This window comes from Electrophorus electricus, chromosome 22 (genome assembly GCF_013358815.1).
Source record: "Electrophorus electricus isolate fEleEle1 chromosome 22, fEleEle1.pri, whole genome shotgun sequence".
In the NCBI taxonomy this organism is placed as follows: Eukaryota; Metazoa; Chordata; class Actinopteri; order Gymnotiformes; family Gymnotidae; genus Electrophorus; species Electrophorus electricus.
In genome coordinates, this window is record NC_049556.1 from 13556255 (window position 1) to 13576254 (window position 20000).

At 47.5% G+C, this 20000-nt stretch overlaps 3 protein-coding genes and 1 pseudogene across 9 annotated transcripts in view; 1 reads left to right on the forward strand and 3 right to left on the reverse strand.

The window, feature by feature from the left end:
- LOC113586591 (sodium/hydrogen exchanger 9B2) overlaps nucleotides 1-767 on the forward strand; it is a 23002-nt gene extending 22235 nt beyond the window's left edge. The window contains exons 11-12 of the mRNA XM_035521531.1: nucleotides 111-306; nucleotides 433-767. Coding sequence (XP_035377424.1) covers nucleotides 111-306; nucleotides 433-497 — 261 coding nt within the window. The 3' untranslated portion in view covers nucleotides 498-767. The remainder of the gene's footprint in view (nucleotides 1-110; nucleotides 307-432) is intronic.
- Nucleotides 768-4267: 3500 nt separating this feature from the next.
- LOC113586589 lies at nucleotides 4268-6977 on the reverse strand (annotated as a pseudogene).
- Nucleotides 6978-8043: 1066 nt separating this feature from the next.
- zgc:56304 (uncharacterized protein LOC406683 homolog) lies at nucleotides 8044-17152 on the reverse strand. Of its 2 annotated transcripts, none has more exons than XM_027024822.2 (13): nucleotides 16943-17152; nucleotides 16195-16313; nucleotides 15819-15900; nucleotides 14234-14407; nucleotides 14032-14119; nucleotides 13240-13342; nucleotides 12905-13136; nucleotides 10759-10860; nucleotides 10380-10467; nucleotides 10247-10297; nucleotides 9949-10077; nucleotides 9484-9602; nucleotides 8044-9329 (listed from the first exon to the last, which is right to left on the reverse strand). In XM_027024822.2, the coding sequence occupies exons 2-13, from the start codon at nucleotides 16287-16289 to the stop codon at nucleotides 9075-9077; spliced, it is 1518 nt and encodes a 505-aa protein (XP_026880623.2). In that variant the 5' UTR covers nucleotides 16290-16313; nucleotides 16943-17152; the 3' UTR covers nucleotides 8044-9074. The 2 variants fall into 2 exon arrangements, with proteins under 2 accessions (XP_026880623.2, XP_035377468.1); XM_035521575.1 differs by having other exon boundaries at nucleotides 17049-17141.
- Nucleotides 17153-17737: 585 nt separating this feature from the next.
- The window catches only part of txk (TXK tyrosine kinase), a 15590-nt gene continuing 13327 nt past the window's right edge, over nucleotides 17738-20000 (reverse strand). For 5 of the 6 annotated variants that reach the window (XM_027024838.2, XM_035521614.1, XM_035521613.1 and 2 more), the window contains 2 exons: nucleotides 18091-18248; nucleotides 17738-17968 (listed from right to left, as the gene is read on the reverse strand). In XM_027024838.2, coding sequence (XP_026880639.2) covers nucleotides 17894-17968; nucleotides 18091-18248 — 233 coding nt within the window. In that variant the 3' untranslated portion in view covers nucleotides 17738-17893. Of the gene's footprint in view, nucleotides 17969-18090; nucleotides 18249-19306; nucleotides 19499-20000 lie in introns of those variants that run through there. The other variant, XM_035521615.1, reaches the window with a different exon arrangement.

Consider the following 20000-nt stretch of genomic DNA (forward strand, 5'->3'; position numbering starts at 1 on the left):
TGTGTGTGTGTTTACGTAAGCTCATGTGTACAGGTGTGTGTTTACGTAACCTCATGTGTGCAGGTGTGTGTGTGTTTATATAACTTCATGCGTGTGTGTGTGTGTTGCAGGCTGCTATAGGATCCACTGCCCTGGACATGGCACGTACTGTAGGAGACCAGCAGCTGGAGTATTATGGGATGGATGTTCTGACGGTTGCTGTGTTGGCCATCCTCATCACAGCCCCTATAGGAGCTCTCTCTATCGGCCTGGCAGGGCCCAGGTTACTGCAGCAGTACACCGAGATCCAGGACACACACACGCAGGGTAACGCACATGAACACACAACACAAACACCGATTCCCACTCTACTAAAGAGCGTAAGATTTTCTGGGTTTTACATGCATGTTAAAACCGAATAATGAATGTTTCCCTCTTTCTCTTTCTCTTCAGATAAAGTCGAGAACGTTGCCACTCCAGAACTAAATGTAGCTCCAGCTCTAGAGAGCAAACTCTAGACCCGCCACGGAGTGGAACACACATTTCTGACTGCGGTGGTGTCGTATGGTCACGTTAATTCTGCTCTTAGCTGAAGCGTCCGCGCGTCTCTCCCGCAGTGTACAAGCCCAGGGTTTACAATCAGGGACAGATTTATGATGTTTTATTTGTTATATATTTATTATATTTAATGCTCTGTTCTCTTTACCTGCTCCACCCACTCTGTGTTGTCTCCACCTGCTCAGAATTACTGAGGGAAATTAACAACAAACATTTGAACAAATTCTCTTATTGCCACATATTCTCTTTTGTGTTTTAGTTTATTTATTTGTTTGGCTTTGAAGCCGTCAACCATTAAGGCGTCTTGTCAGAGATGCAGAATAAATGAATCAGAGAGCTGAAAGAACTTCTGATTAAGATTACCAGAAACAAAAACCCTGTGTCTGTGTCTGTGTCTGTGTGTGTGTGTGTGTGTGTGTGTGTGTGTGTGTGTGTGCGCGTGTGTGCGTGCGTGCGTGAGTGTGTCTGTGTGTGTGTGTCTGTGTGTGTGTGTGTGTGAGAGTGTGTGTGTGTGTGTTGCCTTCCAAGCAAGATTTAACACATCCACACCCTTTTCTAACACCACACACAAATACAAACACACTCAAATATTCTCCAAGAACAACACACACACCCACACACACACTCACATTACTGAACTGTCCACCAGCTTAGTCTAAACTGTTCCAACATACATCAGTCACACACATACAGATATGGATATTAAATATATATCTAAAGATATAGATATTAAAAATGGTGGCTTTGAAATTTTTCAAGCATACTTTATTACAGTTTGTGTTTTTACCATCATTTGTAGTCAGTCACACACAGCAGGACGTGGTTAACAGCTGTAGTGATAAACTAACCTCTCCTCTCTACATAAACTTAGTCCCATGAGGACAAATCACACCAGACTTCCAATCCAGGACCTGCAGAGCTGGGACTCAAAAACCTTTTCTGTGATGTATATTAACACCCAGAGACTGCCATGTTACGCTCCTGGACTGCTGCATTGTGCTCCTGGTCCTGCCCAGTCGTTACTGGCTCCGCCTCCTGTCTTACATGATGGCTTCATCTACTAGTCCAGTGTTCAGTCATAACCAGTAGCTACTTGGATGGTTCACAGGTGATGTTTTTTTCTGAGTCTGTACTGCCAAATGGCAAGAGAGAAATTTGAGGCACTGTGGCTCACTGGTAAGAGCACCACCCAACAACTGTTGGGTGGTCTGGGTTCAAATCCCAGACAGGTCTCTGAGGAGTGGTGGTGTGTGTGTGGTAACCCAGGGGGGAAGAATGATGGTTCCTGTGCCCCCCTGGGGTTTCTGGGAGAGTGAATATCAGGGGTTATGCAGCAGCTGGAGAGGGTGTTGCTCAAATTTTGAAATAACTTACTGTAGTGCTTAGCTTGAATAAAGTAGCTGCCTTTTATGTATTTCAAGTATTAACCATATATGCTATCAGTAAAAAAGTGTAATTATGCGCTTCAAAACTTCATCTGGGATTTGAACCCAAAACCCCTAACACCAGGCTCTTATCCCTGAGCCACAGTGTCTCAGTATTAGTTTTTTGGGGGGGAAATTTGTAATTGGAATTAAGCTTGAGGGCACTCAGCCCCATTACTAAGAGGGGTGGAGTCCTTCCACCAGTGCAGGAGGACCCCAGGAGCTCAGGGAGAAGGGTCAGAGATACACACCTCACATTATGCTGCCATGTGCTAATCGGAGATCTTCAGTCCTGACTAGAGGTCATGAAGCAGCTCGTCAGAAGACAAACTGTCAGTTACCCACAGTGCCATGGACGTGCGCTCCCCCCTCTAGCTGGGAAGGATCGTGTTGTTCAAGTCATTTCTTCTTCCCAATCAAAGTAGAACGCAAAATGCTGTAAATGTAAGAAGGAATTCACTGCTTCTTCCTCTCCCACAGAGCCACACCCACCACACCTCACCTGTTTAAATAACCAAATCCTCAGAACCAGTTCCAGCTTGTGAACTACATGAGTGTCAGGTGATGTGAATGATAAACATCTTTAAAAAATAATAAATCACACCCATTTTGGAAGTCTCTTCCCCATGTTAGTATTTATTAGATGTGTTTCCAGAAAGAACACAGCTTTGATTAGTTCATTAATTAACTACGGCTAAATATCAGTATCTGCCTGACATGCTGTTGCTGCGTTGCTCAGCGACTCTGATGCTCTTGAGTGATTTAGTTACAAGAAGAACAGCTGAAGACCTTCCTGCCCAGAACAATCGAAGCAGTGATTAGATATGAGAGTGTCATGGAAATAAGACCTCACTTGTTCCTTTAGTCCAGGATGTGATGTAAGCGCAGGCTGATTTCAGCAGGCAGAGTGAACCAACTGCAGAGCTCCATCATGAACTAGGCTAATGCTACGCTGACCTGTCTGATCTCTAAGACATGCGTACATCTGTTTTATGTCATCAGTCGAGGCCCAAGAGTCAGAAGCATTCAACGTACTGTAGCGCCACCTAATGATGAACACCTGCTACTTCAGGATCAATCAGCAGGCCAGCAAGTGTGCAGCAAGTTTAATGTCATTAAGAAGATGTGTTAATTTGTGCGTGTGTGTGTGTGTGTGTGTGTGTGTGTGTGTGCGCGCATTGGTGGGTATGTGTGTGTGTGTGTGTGTGTGCATTGGTGGATATATGTGTGTGTGTGTGTGTGTGTGCATTGGTGGATATATGTGTGTGTGTGTGTGTGTGTGTGTGTGTGTGCATTGGTGGATATGTGTGTGTGTGTGTGTGTGTGTGTGCATTGGTGGGTATATGTGTGTGTGTGTGTGTGTGTGTGCATTGGTGGATATGTGTGTGTGTGTGTGCATTGGTGGATATGTATGTGTTTGTGTGTGTGTGTGTGTGTGTGTGTGCGCGCGCATTGGTGGGTATGTGTGTGTGTATGTGTGTGTGCATTGGTGGGTATATGTGTGTGTGTGTGTGTGTGTGTGTGTGTGTGTGTGTGCGCGCATTGGTGGGTATGTGTGTGTGTGGTGTGTGTGTGTGTGTGCATTGGTGAATATGTGTGTGTGTGTGTGTGTGTGTGTGTGTACGCGCATTGGTGTGTGTGTGTGTGTGTGTGTGTGTGTGTGTGTGTGTGCGCGCATTGGTGGGTATGTGTGTGTGTGGTGTGTGTGTGCATTGGTGAATATGTGTGTGTGTGTGTGTGTGTGTGTACGCGCATTGGTGTGTGTGTGTGTGTGTGTGTGTGTGTGTGTGTGTGCGCGCATTGATGGATATGTGTGTGTGTGTGTGTGTGTGTGCATTGATGGATATGTGTGTGTGTGTGTGTGTGCGCATTAGTGGATATGTGTGTGTGTGTGCATTGGTGGATGTGTGTGTGCATTGGTGGATGTGTGTGTGTGTGTGTGTGTGTGCATTGGTGGATGTGTGTGTGTGTGTGTGTGTGTGTGCATTGGTGGATGTGTGTGTGTGTGTGTGTGTGTGTGTGTGTGTGTGTGTGTGTGTGTGTGTGTGTGCATTGGTGGATGTGTGTGTGTGTGTGTGTGTGTGCATTGGTGGATGTGTGTGTGTGTGTGTGTGTGTGTGCATTGGTGGATGTGTGTGTGTGTGTGTGTGCATTGGTGGATGTGTGTGTGTGTGTGTGTGCATTGGTGGATGTGTGTGTGTGTGTGTGTGTGTGTGTGCATTGGTGGATGTGTGTGTGTGTGTGTGTGTGTGTGTGTGTGTGTGTGTGTGCATTGGTGGGTATGTGTGTGTGTGTGTGTGTGTGTGTTACATGTTTCTATGTGGATGGTCTCCAGTAATGATGGAGGGGATTCTGCTCTCCTTCTTCCTGTGTTTTCCTAAGAGGACCAAAAACAGTACAAGTGAACGTCGTGGGAAGCTTTTAGCACTTCACTGTGTTCCTCACGCGCGCACACACACACGCGCACACGCGCGCACGCACGCACACACACACACATGCCTACTCTCTGCTCTGTGCTGTGGCAGGAGTGTGTTCCGCAGCTCAGGGAGACGCACATCAGCTCTCGTTTTCCCAGCATTGTGACAGAGTGACGTCTCACTATGCCCTGCTGCCCCCTGCAGGAGGAGAAATACAAGAGCCAGTCCGTTTGACACACCCACCGCACTCTGTGAGTATTTGTGTGAAACACTCACCAAAGCACCTGACAATGAGGTACAGCTGGTCTATATCAGAGTGCCCTGGAAACACAGGCAGCCCAGTCATCGTCTCAACAAACACTCACCCTATTGCCCAAATATCCACTGCCCTCACACACACATTAAAGTGCTTTCACTGCATTAAAAAAAAAAGTATTAATTCCAAGACAATGCGCTGAAGCATCTGTTTCTACTGGCCCACTGGACTGGTAAGGGGCTCTGTGATTGGCTGGGACTGACTTGTCATATTTGGTGTCTCCCACCAGCAGCTCTGGTGCTCGGTACCAGCGGGTGGCCACATAGTCTGTGTAGACCTCCCGCGCCACTGCAGACATCGTACGCGCAAACCCGAAATCACACACTTTTATCACTTCATGCTGGGACACCAACACATTCTCTGGCTTTATGTCCCTGTGGATGATCTGAGAGAGAGAGAGAGAGAGAGAGAGAGAGAGAGAGAGAGAGAGAGAGAGAATGGAGGATAGAAGGTACTAGACACTTGGTGAATGTTTTTTCATTAATATTCACATATTTTTCAGTCCATATCAAACTAATTAATACACACACACCTGCACGGGCACGCTCTCTCTCTCTCACACACACACACTCCCTTGCATGGGTACACTCTCTCTCTCACACACACACACACTCACATGCTCATACACTCACGTACACACACACACCCCTGCATGGGCACGCTCTCTCTCTCTCACACACACACACACTCACATGCTCATACACTCACGTACACACACCCACACCCCTGCATGGGCACGCTCTCTCTCTCTCACACACACACACTCACATGCTCATACACTCACGTACACACACCCACACACACCTGCATGGGCACGCTCTCTCTCTCTCACACACACACACTCACATGCTCATACACTCACGTACACACACCCACACACACCTGCATGGGCACGCTCTCTCTCTCTCACACACACACACACTCACATGCTCATACACTCACGTACACACACACACCCTTGCATGGGCACGCTCTCTCTCACACACACACACACTCACATGCTCATACACTCACGTACACACACACACACCCCTGCATGGGCACGCTCTCTCTCTCTCACACACACACACTCACATGCTCATACACTCACGTACACACACCCACACACACCTGCATGGGCACGCTCTCTCTCTCTCACACACACACACTCACATGCTCATACACTCACGTACACACACCCACACACACCTGCATGGGCACGCTCTCTCTCTCTCACACACACACACTCACATGCTCATACACTCACGTACACACACCCACACACACCTGCATGGGCACGCTCTCTCTCTCTCACACACACACACACTCACATGCTCATACACTCACGTACACACACACACCCTTGCATGGGCACGCTCTCTCTCACACACACACACACTCACATGCTCATACACTCACGTACACACACACACACACCCCTGCATGGTCACGCTCTCTCTCTCTCACACACACACACTCACATGCTCATACACTCACGTACACACACCCACACACACCTGCATGGGCACGCTCGCTCTCTCTCACACACACACACTCACATGCTCATACACTCACGTACACACCCACACACACCTGCATGGGCACGCTCTCTCTCTCTCACACACACACTCACATGCTCATACACTCACGTACACACACACACCCTTGCATGGGCACGCTCTCTCTCACACATACACACGCACATGCTGATACACTCACGTACACACACACCCTTGCATTGGTACGCTCTCTCTCTCTCACACACACACACCTGCATGGGCACGCACGCTCACTCACTCACACTCTCAGACATTGTGCTGATGACAGAAGGCGATGGCTCAGAGGATCTCATAGGATATTTGCGAGCGCGACTGGGGTCCAGGCCGTCTAGGATCTGCTCGAGCTCATCGAGAACGGTGCACTCCACAAACTCAAACACCAGGTACCAGCGTTTCTTCTTCTTCCACACCTCCAGGAGATTCACCAGGTTCTCGTGTCTGAGTTGCTACACTCACATCATACAAATACACACTCGTACAATTATACTATTACTGCGCTTATAAAACACAGGCCAGATGCTGCACGTGCGCTCTGGTTTCCCCTGGGTGAGGCCTGCTGCGTGCGCATCCTCCTCGCCTTCAGCAGCCTGACCTCTCACGCTGCGACCTTCTTCACCGTCCTGTCGTCCTCGCTCTCTGAAAAAGCCTTCACCGCAACAATCCTCCCGGTTTCCCGGTTGCGACATTTGGTCACGACTCCGTAGCTGCCCTCCCCCACGAGCCCCAGGTGCTCGTACTTCTCCATCCGCGTGAATCCCCAGAGGGCTTCTAGTTTACGGAGAAACGAGAGCAGGTGAGGTGTACACGTGCACGCACGCGCTTCGTTTCAATCTCCTGCTTCTTTGCGCGGTTCACGCGTTGTCATTCCGCGAGGACAAGACACCAGAGAGCAAACAGTCCCGCGGCAGGAGGGCACGAGTGCAGGGCGACTCCTTAACACCACTTACCTGCGCGCAGGTACGCAGCACGCCCCGGCGCAGGACGCGTCTCGCGGTACCCAGCCAAGCACACTTAGAACTCCAGTAGATCTTAGACATGCTTACTAATTAGAGTAAATGTTTGTTAACAAGAATAAATGTTTACTAATTAGAGTAAATGTTTATTAATTAGAATGTTTACCAATTAAATATGCATTGTTTACTAATTGGAGTAAATATTTGTTAATTAGAATGTTTACTAATTTGAGTAAATGTTTATTAGAGTAAACGTCCACATTTCTATTGTGTTGACATGCATCATGTTCTCACTGTACACTCTTAAGACATTTGTGTTTAAAATATCTTGGGGAACGTTTCTGAGCGTAGGCAGCACCTCGCCTCAGCCATTAACGTTTCTGTAGCTCTGGGTGCAGTGGCTCGGTCAGGGTGGCCACGCTGGGTCGAGCTAGATCATCATCAGCGCCTTTCTAGGCTCCTTCACACAGGGGAGGGTGTGGGCTAATCTGTGCTACCGCCACGGAGAAGAACCGCAACGGTAGTGGAGACCCCGAGCGTTAGGGGCTGTTTCCACTTACACCCGTGCTGATCCAGGGCTGCGGTCTGCGGACGTGCTGTTCCCCGCCTCTTACATCTGAACTCCCTTTAAAAGCAGTACAAAAAAACCTGGCAAAATTTTGACTGACATGTTGGAACCGTTTGGAAAACTTCACAATCCAAAACTTGTAAACATGCGGTGCGAAAGGATGAGCAAACCAACATAGAACCACATGGCGCAGATATCAGTAGAGTACAGAGCTGAGACTCAGGGCAGATATCAGAGTACAGAGCTGAGACTCAGGGCAGATATCAGAGTACAGAGCTGATGAGACTCAGGGCAGATATCAGTAGTTTATTGAAAGTTGAAAACACATTCAAACATGAGCTGCTGAAGCCATCGGGAGTAGAATCCAAACGCACAACAAACCGAGGCGTGGAGCCGGTGCTCGGGAAGAGGCCGGACGAGAAAGTGCAAGACTAGCGAGCTTCAGAACTGTTTCAAAAAGGGCATCCTGTTCCAGAAATGACCGTGCAAAGTGGTTTCAGATATCAGACAGGGAAAAGAGGGAAATATGCAAAAAATAAACTGCACACTTGGGAACAACACAAAACAAAACATCAGTATGGAATACTGCAGGTTCGTAAGATGTGCTTCAGCAAGTCGATTAGCCAGCTCTGTCAGACTAAAAACAAACACCTAAACGTAAACACACACCTAAACATAAACAAACAGACCAACTCCATATAAACAGCACTCGTTTGGGATCATAGGGAATCAGTACCGATAACACTGCCTTGCTATCATACTACTGCCATCTGCAATGAGAGAGTTAATGCGATAGCTCCACACCTGACTACTACAGTCCTTTTGTCTTTCATAGGGGGAAAGAGAGAGAGAGAGAGAGAGAGAGAGAGAGAGAGAGAAATCGGGCGAGAACGGTTTAAGGCACCACCACTGTTTTTTATTAACTAACAAAATAAATAAGTTGTACAGTGAGCGTTGATTTTTTTCTCAAAGCTTTGATGTTCATGTCCATTATAAAATGTGCGAGTCGACAGCTCCATGAGGAAACCTATGTGACATTCATCTTTTGTTCTACAGAAAATAAACCACACCCCCTTCCTTTTCTCTTCGCAAAAAGAAAAAGAAGAAGAAAAAACCCAAAAGAAAGCGATGAAGATTTTGGAAACGACTCCGTATCAGTGTGAGAGTGAGTTCAGGTAAGTCTTTCACATCAAATGGTTGATGGCCAGTCACATTCCAAAAGCCAAAGAAAGGAAAAAAAAAAAAAAAAAAAAAGTTTTTCGCCCATTGATGTGATTAGAGAGCGTGCAGTTCTACCTCCTGCTCTCTAGAAGGCGCCACCTCAACGGCGTGGTCCAGCAAATCGGCTCTCGCCGCTCTGACCACCGCCCCTGCCTGACCCAATCCCGCCCCTGGATGAGGGCGGGCCACGCCCATCTCGGTCACGCCCCATTCCATTTCCCATAGGGCCTCTGGGTCCACCAGGGCCACGGTCTCCACGACGACCATCTCCGACACCCCTGGTTTCCCGCTCTCTGGCAGCTCTCGTCTTCTTCTCCTCCACGTTGAGACGCACCTCCCCACGGAACATGATGGGCTGCAGAACACAGTAAACAAACATGATGGGCTGCAGAATAAGTAAACGAAAAAAAAAACCAAACCCACCACACAAACCCCCAGTCATCCAGCTGGTGTTTCCTGCCCAGCCCAAGACGCGTGTGAGGTTCCCCTCCAGCACGCCACGCACCCACCTTGGCTCCCAGAATCCTCTGTACAGGATCAGAGTCGTCAAAAACAACAAATCCAAAGTTGGGCAGCTTTCCTCCGACTCCCTTGGTGTTGATGCGCATCTCCACCACATTACCAAACGCTGGAACCACAACCAGAACCTCCATCAGCCCCCTCACCAACAACAAACCCAGCTCAAGACCCAGAACACACTCAGAACACACGCACTTCAAATCTGCAAACATGTCAGCCCAGCAGCTGCCATACCCAAAACCCAATCAGAACAGGTCTCGTGGGCCATATTTTCAACTGTATATCCAGAATCATGTGGATACACAGAGCTCACTAGACTTCATTCATGTATTAATATATGAACCTGGCCCCCACTCTGCTGGCCGTCTTTTTGAAGTGTGTGTGTCTGAAATTTGAGATCGAGGTGAGGCTGTGACGTTGACTGAGAGAATCACGCTGTGTAAGTGTGTCCTCACTCATGAAGAAGTCCTTCAGCTCGCCCTCGTCGATGTCATGAGGAAGGTTCCCCACAAACAGCTGATGGCTGTCAGGGTGACGTACAGACCTACGGCCTTCCAACTCCCCACCATCCGAATCACCGCGGCCTACACACAGAGTCACTATTACAGTGGAATTTGAGCCCAACCCCGTTACATATATTCAGGACTCTTCACAGCGCCTTCGCCCTTCTGGAGCTGAGATGTGTGATACATACACCTCCGAGTAAAGGTGAGTGTGTGTAGGTGTGTGTGTGTTCCTGTGTCCTCCACTTACCTTTAAAGCTGAAATAGGGCTTTCCTCCCTGGCTCTCTGCTGAAGCACCATCTAATGAGGAGAAAGAATCTCACTCTCAGCACTGACAATAACAGTGTGTGTGTGTATGAGAGTTTGTCTGTGTTCATTTTACCTGGTCTAGAGCCTCGTGGAACAAATCCAGGCCTCTCCCGCCGCTGGTCTCTAGGCAACGGGGCATCCTGCTTCACCTCCACCCTGGGCTATCAGATCAGACCACACCCACACATAAGACCATACCCACGCTACTGCACACAGGCTAATGAACACTCTACTAGGTCAGTGGTGAAGGTACTTGACTAGTAATCAGAAGGTTGCTGGTTCAAGTCCAACCACTGCCATGTTTCCACTGTTGGGTCCCTGAGCAAGACCCTTAACCCTCAATTACTCAAGTTGTACTGAGTCATGATTGAGAGTGGCTTTGGATAAATGTAATTGTAACGTGAAGAGGTGGAGCTTTGTGTGTGTGCATGTAGTTCTGAACCGCAGCTCACCTGCACGTTCTGAGCTTTGACCACGTGGGGCGGGATTCCAGAGGTGGGCAAAGCGCCACTCGGCGGCAGGTTCTTACTGGTCACTGAAGCCCAGGAGAATGTCTACAGACAAAACAGACAGCACCAGGAACCAATCAGACGCCTCTTCTCAAATCAGTGAGGGGTCTGTGGTGACATCCCAGACATCTGACTGAAACACCTCATTAAAATCATTGTTTGTGTTCCACATTATGAGTCAAGATGTCACTGACTGTCTGAAGACAAAAAAACAAAAAACACCACACTGAGCTGTGGAATTACTGGGCTGGGCACTTACTCAGCCCACTAGAGGGCGTTATTGATGCAAAATCAAAGTTCTCAAAGTTTTATTCCCCAATTTTACCCACTAGTGGACGACCGATACATCAGCCTGGCAATTAACCAGGCCGATAAATACTACTGTGAGATTATCGGCATGGGCCAAAGCCTGCGCTCATCATGTATACACACACGACGCAGGCAGCTCCATCAGTCTGGCTGCTATGTTAGAGCACACCCTTGTGTCCAATTCACCACTCTACGGGCAGAAACTGTGCGTGCCATGTGATTCATCAATTCTAACAGACACTGTTATTATATATGAAAATAAAATGGTAAAACCAATTCCAATCTTTCAAAGTCGAATATATTTAACTGGTCACTTTTAATAACACAATGTTTACTGTCTGTATAATTAGATTGATTCTGATCATTTAGTGAGAAAATGGGAATAATTTTATTTGGGAACTGTAATGTTAGCAAGTCTTTAACCAACCAGCTAGCTCACAGCACTCAAAAACTACTGTTCTCATGTCAACTCAACAATCTGCTGTCATAAGCGACTGATCTGATAGTTGTAAGATACCCAGCGTTAGTTACAGGCAGTTGCGTTTGGCAATGAGAGATTTATCTTGTTGGCTTATGTGAACAGGACTTTGAAAGCTAGCATTAAATGTCATCAACTTGCCAACAACGTTTCGGGGAAGGAACGTTATGGGTTTCTAGCTAACAAGCTACAGTTTGTGTGTGTGTCTATAACCCTCCCTCTACATGTACACCAGCGCGGAAATCATCTCAACTATCCGAGGGACAGAATCTCTGCTTGGTCACCGTCACCTCTAGTCACGTGTTAGATGATCTGAGCAGGCTGTGCAAACAAAGCTGTTATTCTTTCATTTGGCCATTTGTCTTGTAACCGAGTCTTTCAACAAACCTAAACAAACACGCAGAAACACGCTGAAACACGCTCCAGGACAGTTTAGGTAAGGTGGTGATAGTTGGTCAGAGCCTGTACTGTAAGCCCCAGGCACCTGGCCGGTTCACAACCTGTGGACGTTCATTTAGTTCATAGGGTTTTTTAATTTAAAATAAGCGTACTGTAGACAGTGCAGACAATAACTAAGCAATAACTATTTATAGCTAAATAAATGTTCAGCAACTGTGTCTCATTTGTTATTATTATTAATTTAATTATATCAGTTGTGAAATTGCTCTCTAAATACCGGTATCAGCCCTTAAAAATCCTGTATCGGACAACCAGTTACCCACTGTACATCAATTAAATTAATGAGCAAGATAACATATTGTAAATACTTGTATAATACTAATTATATGAAACACTCAAAAATATGATTATATATTTATATGCATATATTAAACACTAAAATATAATGGCTCAAAAACCAATCAAATTGGCCCACAGTGTGGGTGTGGGCTGTACAACATTACTGCCAGGACACACTTGTGTGTGAACATTTTGTCCCATCCCATTAGAAAGCCCTGGTCTTGCAGACCCGCCAGCCAGCAATGGTCCACACACACCTGACACTAATGCTCAGCTGGGTCGGGGTGCTGGATTTAGACCTGAACTCCGCAGCAGAATTGTTGTGTGTCTGGAGCTCTGGGTCTGCGTAGAGGTCTCAACTCCCTACACAACACCCCCCCCACCCACCCACATCAAACACATCAGATCCATCTCATCGAGGACTTCACCAAGACCTCAAAGCTCAGCAGACCCGAGCCACGTTCTCTACTGAACTGTACTGTCTGTAAGGTTTACCAATCACAGTAAACCTTTAAACTGCTGACCAATTAAAGCTCAGATCCTTGACAGCTATGGTCTGGTTACCTTGGGAGGTTCGGGAGTTTGGGGGGGCGGGGTTGGGGCTGGTACAGGGGTGGGTGGCTTCTCCTCCGGCTCTTCTGGAAGCTTCTCTTCGATGTCAGGCTCCGTTTCCTCCAGCTGCAACTCCGCCTCCGGCGTAAGCGCCGCCTCCGGCTCCTGAGGGGCCTCTGGCTCAGGCAGGGGTTCTGGCTCCGCCTCTGGGATCACCTCTTCCTGTTGCTCCTCTACTCCATTGCTGTGGAAGACAACTGACAAATAAGCAACTGTCCAGGAACCCAGCAAACCAAACCCAAAACACAGTGTACCCGACAGGCGGAGGTCGGTGTACACGCATATACCTGACAGGTGGAGGTTCGTAGTAAGGTGTGCTGGTGTCCTGTGCAGGTTCAGGAGAGGCATGAGCCTCCACCTGCTCTTCCTCAACCTCCTCTTCCTCAGACTCTATACACACACACACACACAATCAGCCTTCCAGTACTCAGCCATGTGCCTCTCAGTGCATCACAGCCAAACTGACATTTAACACAAAGCATGTGTGATGGCTCCACTGAATCACCATGACAACTATAAACAATCAGGCCCAAAATGCACTCCTGCCTCTAAAGCAGAGGTTAAGGTTTAAGTAAATGACACGGCAGGTTTAAGTAAGTAAATTGTAATGCAGTTTAAGTAAATGACACTGTAGGTTTAAATAAGTAAACTGCACTACAGGTTTACCTAAATGACACTGCTGGTTTAAGTAAATTGCACTGCAGGTTTAACTAAGTACACTGTAATGCAGGCTTACCCAAGCAAACGACACTGCAGGCTTACCCAAGTAAATTGTAATGCAGGTTTACCTAAATGACACTGCAGGTTTACGTAAGTAAATTGTAATGCAGGTTTACCTAAATGACACTGCAGGTTTACGTAAGTAAATTGTAATGCAGGTTTACGTAAGTAAATTGTAACGCAGGTTTAAGATGCAGGGTTTACCCAAGTAAATTGTAATTCAGGTTTACCAAAATAAAATGTAATGCAGGTTTACCTAAATGACACTGCAGGTTTACCTAAATGACACTGCAGGTTTAAGTAAGTAAATTGTACTGCAGGTTTAAGTAACTTGTATGTTAAGTAAATTGTAACCTCACCTCCCAGTTCAGCTTCAGAGTCTCCAAACACTTCCTCCTCATAGCGGAAGATGTCATTATGCACATAGAACTTATTCACAGCAGAACCCTGTTATAAACAACACACACAGAAAGAGCAAGAGCGAGAAAGAACTCAATGAGTACATCAGATCAGAGATGAGCATGAACGGAAAGTCTGCCACTAAAGGGTGTGTATCCGCACCTCAGGAGCAAGAACAAACGTCTGCATGAATCTCCTCATGGGTCGACCGCTATTGGACAGTTCTCCCATCACCTGGACAACGACCCCATCACCCAAAGTCGCATGGGCATCAACATGGCGGATCTTGGTGTGACACTCACTGAACTGTAATGACATCACCTTCTTATGGATCTCCTGCACACACACACACACACACACACACACACACACACACACACACTGAGATATCCTACAATAATAACAAGTGCACACATCTCCCTATGGGTTTCCTTCAGTTCATTCAGTCCGATAAGGACTGCAGAACCGCTCGGCTGACCGGTCACAGGCCTGCCGACCGGCTCTACTCAAACGAAGGTTCGTTTGTCCGTGCAGTTTCCCTCGTCGCCAGTGTTCGGCGAGTCAATGTCCTGGGATAGTTCACACACAAAAATCTGATATCCATCTAAAACCAGTTCGTGTGTCAGAGTGGTTTAGGAACGTAATTATGACAAGAACGCGTCGCCACCACAAACACTTCCTACCCCTTTTGTCTAGCACAACACTTACTGATAACAAAACTGTAACCGGTCTCACAAGTCCAGAACAGCCCGAGGCTAATCTAGCTTTCCTTCACACACACACCAGCTCTGCCAATTCAGTGAATGATGTGCTTCCAGAAGGATGCCATAAGTGCAAAAACGCAACCTGGATCCCAAAGCCGTGCTCCACCAAGCTCGTAGTTACACTGTCTCACACACCCCAGCAGGTCAAGACTGGTGAGCAGAACACTGCTCAGAGTACAACTACTCGTGCTTAACGCGCATGGTGTGCAGCAGACGCACCAGTCCAGACACAGCGTGTTCAGGTGAAAGCACACTACTGCGACTGACAGAATTTGGCAGCCGAGGAACGTCTAAGAACCTAAAGCTCTTCTTTAGACACTTTTGCTTAGTTACAAAATTAATCAAAAGAGGACGGGTCTACACGGAGCCGTCCTGATGAGTGACAGCTGTGGCACGCGGTGTGGAGGGCTCATGCTCCTCTCTTCACTTTCAGAACATACTGCCTCTGCTCCACACTGGAAACAGCAAACTACTGCCCAGAAAACAAAGCAAGTCTTCGTTTGACAGCTCTCACAATGACAAAACAGTTAATGCCAGGTAAATGCTGCTAAGTGTCAAACAGTAGACACAAACCATGTCAAGTAGCTTTGTAAGGAAAGGCGCAAATGTCCATGTCTGAAGGTGTAAGTAGGTAGATGTATATACGTATGGACCTGATTCTACATGGCTGTCTGTCCTACAAACACAGAGCCCTGCACCGTGGACCTGGAACCTATGACAGAACCACACAGAACTATACTTGTGCTATGCTCTAAACCTATAGTGTCCTATCAACACACACTACATTACTCACTCTCTTTCTGACCTCTGTTTTAATACAGTTTTCCTGTTTTATTGATCTTGAGTGCAGGTTTTAATGCATGTCTCACAGAATCAGACACATGCCAATACTTTTAAATTACTTCACGCTGAAAAAAAAAAGCCCTAACAGGAAACGGCCAACGTGTGTCAGCGGTTGTGATGTCGGTGACGGTGGGACTCACGGCCTGCCCATACACGGCCTCCTCCGGTTTTCCACTGCCATCCAACCCTCCGTGCACATATGACGAGTTCCTCCCATAGAACCTGAGAGACAAATGAGGGCAGTGGAAGTCGTAACATTATTTAAAACATGAGTCGTTGTTAATATGTAACCGTATATATGCTAGACGCGGCGTTATTGCAGCTATTAATGACCGATGGCAACCCCACACGTCCTCTACAGAAAATGCCTCAGGGATTCACCACTGCTGCTATCCGGGCAGCCTGTACACCATGCGCTGCGTGTGCGCTGCGGCCCTGTCTCCCAAGCTCACTGAGAGACTTCATTTCACGTTAGTCACTCACACACACTCCGTTTATGCGGCCGCACCTCCTCACCTGTGCAGGTAGTCGGGAGCTTTATTCAGGAGTGTGTAGTACTGCCTCACAAACTCGCGCCCTACAAGCAAGGGGCTCGGTTTCTCCATCACCATCTCTTTCAGGTGAACAGGATGACGCTGGAAGAGAGAAGCAGCGTAAGCGTGCGTGACCTACAGCTCCAGTCCGGTGTGTGGAGACCCGGAGGGCCGGCCCGGAGCTGCGGACGGGCCCTGCGGACCGAGCACCGTCGTTACTGTACGTGGAGATAAAGGCGAAAAGGCTGCGAAGCCGCACTACGATGAGCGGCTAGGCGGCTAAGCTCGTTAGCCAGCTACATAAACGCGCCGATGAAGACACACGCGTGAAGAGCCGAGGTTTGACCGTCCAGGCAGAGTGTTTCTGGGGTGTTTCTGAGGTGATCCTGCGGTGTTTGAGGTGTTTCTGAGGGGTCTCTGAGGTGATCTCCATCCCTCCTGTCACAACACAAACGGCACCAGCTAGCTGGCCGGCTAACGCGCGAGCCCGTCCGGAGCTAGCGCTAACGAGCTAGCGCGAGCTAGGCGCGTACGTGAGACGGCAGGATTCTGCTTTCTGCTCGAGACGACGTCATCCGCCAGCGGAGCCGGTTCGGTGGCGGAGCTGCGGTGTGATGAACGCCGTTTTGGGCGATGTGAGGACGTGAGGGCACGGACCGACGAGACGGACGACGCGTGAGCAGACAAAGCCCGTGCAGCTAGCCGGCTACGCTAAAGGATCACGTCCTTACCAAAACGGAAACAGCGGTCGGACAGACGTTGCAGCTCCGCGGACGCTTCGACGGGACTAAACGACACTTCGTCCCACCAGCCCGTCGCTCGGATGACCTACTTTACCGGGTATTATTCGGTTCTGCGCACACACAGCCTCAGCGTCTCACCCCCTGCAGCGCGCGCAGGGAACCCCCAGTCGAACGCCGGCTGTGACGCAAAAGGAACCGTTTTCCCGCCGGGGTCGCGGGAAAACCACGTCACATTGTAGGAAAAATAACAGCGGTCTGAGATTGAAATCCAAACAGCAGGTTTCGCTCACAAACAGGACGGCTATGACAGACTTTAAGGTGGAGCGTAATAACCAGACTAAGGTCGACCACAAGCGGCGAGGACTGCGGCGTTACCACAGAGCAGAGCCGCATGTGCAGGCCTGTGTCCATGGCGGCGCGCTTACATGAACGGAGTGGCGCAGGGTGGGAATAAGAACAATAATAGCTTCGTCCTTGCTGCAACTGACCCAAGCTAATCAATAACTCATATTTGTGTGTGTGTGTGTGTGTGTGTGTATATATATATATATATATATATATATATATATATATATATATATATATATATATATATATATATATATATATATATATATATATATATATATATATATATATATATATATATATGCCTGTTCAAAGTACTGAGGGTAATGACATTGAAATTGGTGTGTTGTTATTGTATGCTGCCCTCTAGTGGCAGCATTCTAGTGGAAATTTATTCTTCTAGAAATACCATTTTAGGAAATAAAATGCAGAAAAAAAGCTTTACAAATGATTTATTACAAAAATACTCATAAATATGTTATATGTACAATATATCATCTCTCAAACTGACAAGCTGCTGAGTGGTGTTTTCTGTGACGTAGCATGCTGCTGTGTTTCGTGTATTTTGTGGTGGTGTTGATTATGTCTTTCCTATAGATTGTCTTCCTCGACTGTGTCTTTGATACTCTGGAGTAGTCTGGAGAAAGAGGGCCGACCGTGAGGCCTCTGAAAACACACACACACACATACACAAATAAGTCAAAGTTAAGTCAAAATAATTTGGAATAAAATATTAAGTTGGTGAGCTAGGCTGCAGCCCTGCTAACTGTAAGTTCAGTGTGTGTCACCTCGTGCCAGCAGTGGAACATGATGTCATAGATGTTGGGGGGGCATTTGTGGGGTTTGTAGAGACGTCTCCCCTGTGTCACTTCCTCCACAACTTCAGCATTGGACTTATTCCCAAATGGAGTGCGTCCATCAGAAAACACCTCCCACATCAACACACCTGTACACAGAGAGAACACCTCCCACATCAACACACCTGTACACAGAGAGAACACCTCCCACATTAACACACCTGTACACAGAGAAAACACCTCCCACATTAATACACCTGTACACAGAAAACACCTCCCACATTAACACACCTGTACACAGAGAAAACACCTCCCACATTAATACACCTGTACACAGAAAACACCTCCCACATCAACACACCTGTACACAGAGAGAACACCTCCCACATTAGCACACCTGTACACAGAGAAAACACCTTCCACATTAATACACCTGTACAAGAAAAAACACTTCCCACATCAACATACCTGTACATAGAGAGAACACCTCCCACATTAACACATCTGTACACAGAGAAAACACCTCCCACATTAATACACCTGTACACAGAGAAAACACCTCCCACATCAACACACCTGTACACAGAGAACACCTCTAACATCAACACACCTGTACACCGAGAGAACACCTCCCACATCAACATACCTGTACACAGAGAACACCTCCCACATTAATACACCTGTACAAGAAAAAACACCTCTAACATCAACACACCTATACACAGAGAAAACACCTCCCACATCAACACACCTGTACACAGAGAAAACACCTCCCACATCAACACACCTGTACACAGAGAAAACACCTCCCACATCAAAACACCTCCCACATCAACAAACCTGTACACAGAGAGAACACCTCCCACATCAACATACCTGTACACAGAGAAAACACCTCCCACATCAACACACCTGTACACAGAGAGAACACCTCCCACATTAATACACCTGTACAAGAAAAAACACCTCCCACATCAACACACCTGTACACAGAGAACACCTCTAACATCAACACACCTGTACACAGAGAGAACACCTCCCACATTAACACACCTGTACACAGAGAAAACACCTCCCAAACTAACACACCTGTACACAGAGAAAACACCTCCCACATCAACACACCTGTACACAGAGAACACCTCCCACATCAACACACCTGTAAACAGAACACCTCTAACATCAACACACCTGTACACCGAGAGAACACCTCCTACATCAACATACCTGTACACAGAGAGAACACATCAACACACCTGTACACAGAGAAAACACCTCCCACATTAATACACCTGTACAAGAAAAGACACCTCTAACATCAACACACCTGTACACAGAGAGAACACCTCCCACATCAACACACCTGTACACAGAGAAAACACCTCCCACATCAACACACCTGTACACAGAGAGAACACCTCCCACATCAACACAAAGCCGTGCTCCACCAAGCTCGTAGTTACACTGTCTCACACACCCCAGCAGGTCAAGACTGGTGAGCAGAACACTGCTCAGAGTACAACTACTCGTGCTTAACGCGCATGGTGTGCAGCAGACGCACCAGTCCAGACACAGCGTGTTCAGGTGAAAGCACACTACTGCGACTGACAGAATTTGGCAGCCGAGGAACGTCTAAGAACCTAAAGCTCTTCTTTAGACACTTTTGCTTAGTTACAAAATTAATCAAAAGAGGACGGGTCTACACGGAGCCGTCCTGATGAGTGACAGCTGTGGCACGCGGTGTGGAGGGCTCATGCTCCTCTCTTCACTTTCAGAACATACTGCCTCTGCTCCACACTGGAAACAGCAAACTACTGCCCAGAAAACAAAGCAAGTCTTCGTTTGACAGCTCTCACAATGACAAAACAGTTAATGCCAGGTAAATGCTGCTAAGTGTCAAA

Bases quoted from the DNA above. Each gene is read 5' to 3' on its own strand.
- zgc:56304 (XM_027024822.2), bottom strand. From the start codon at position 16,289: ATGGTGATGGAGAAACCGAGCCCCTTGCTTGTAGGGCGCGAGTTTGTG. The intron at 14,120-14,233 runs GTGCGGATACAC...TGTTTATAACAG, and splicing joins CGTTTGTTCTTGCTCCTGAG to GGTTCTGCTGTGAATAAGTT. The intron at 13,343-14,031 runs GTGAGGTTACAA...GTGTGTGTATAG, and splicing joins CTCTGAAGCTGAACTGGGAG to AGTCTGAGGAAGAGGAGGTT.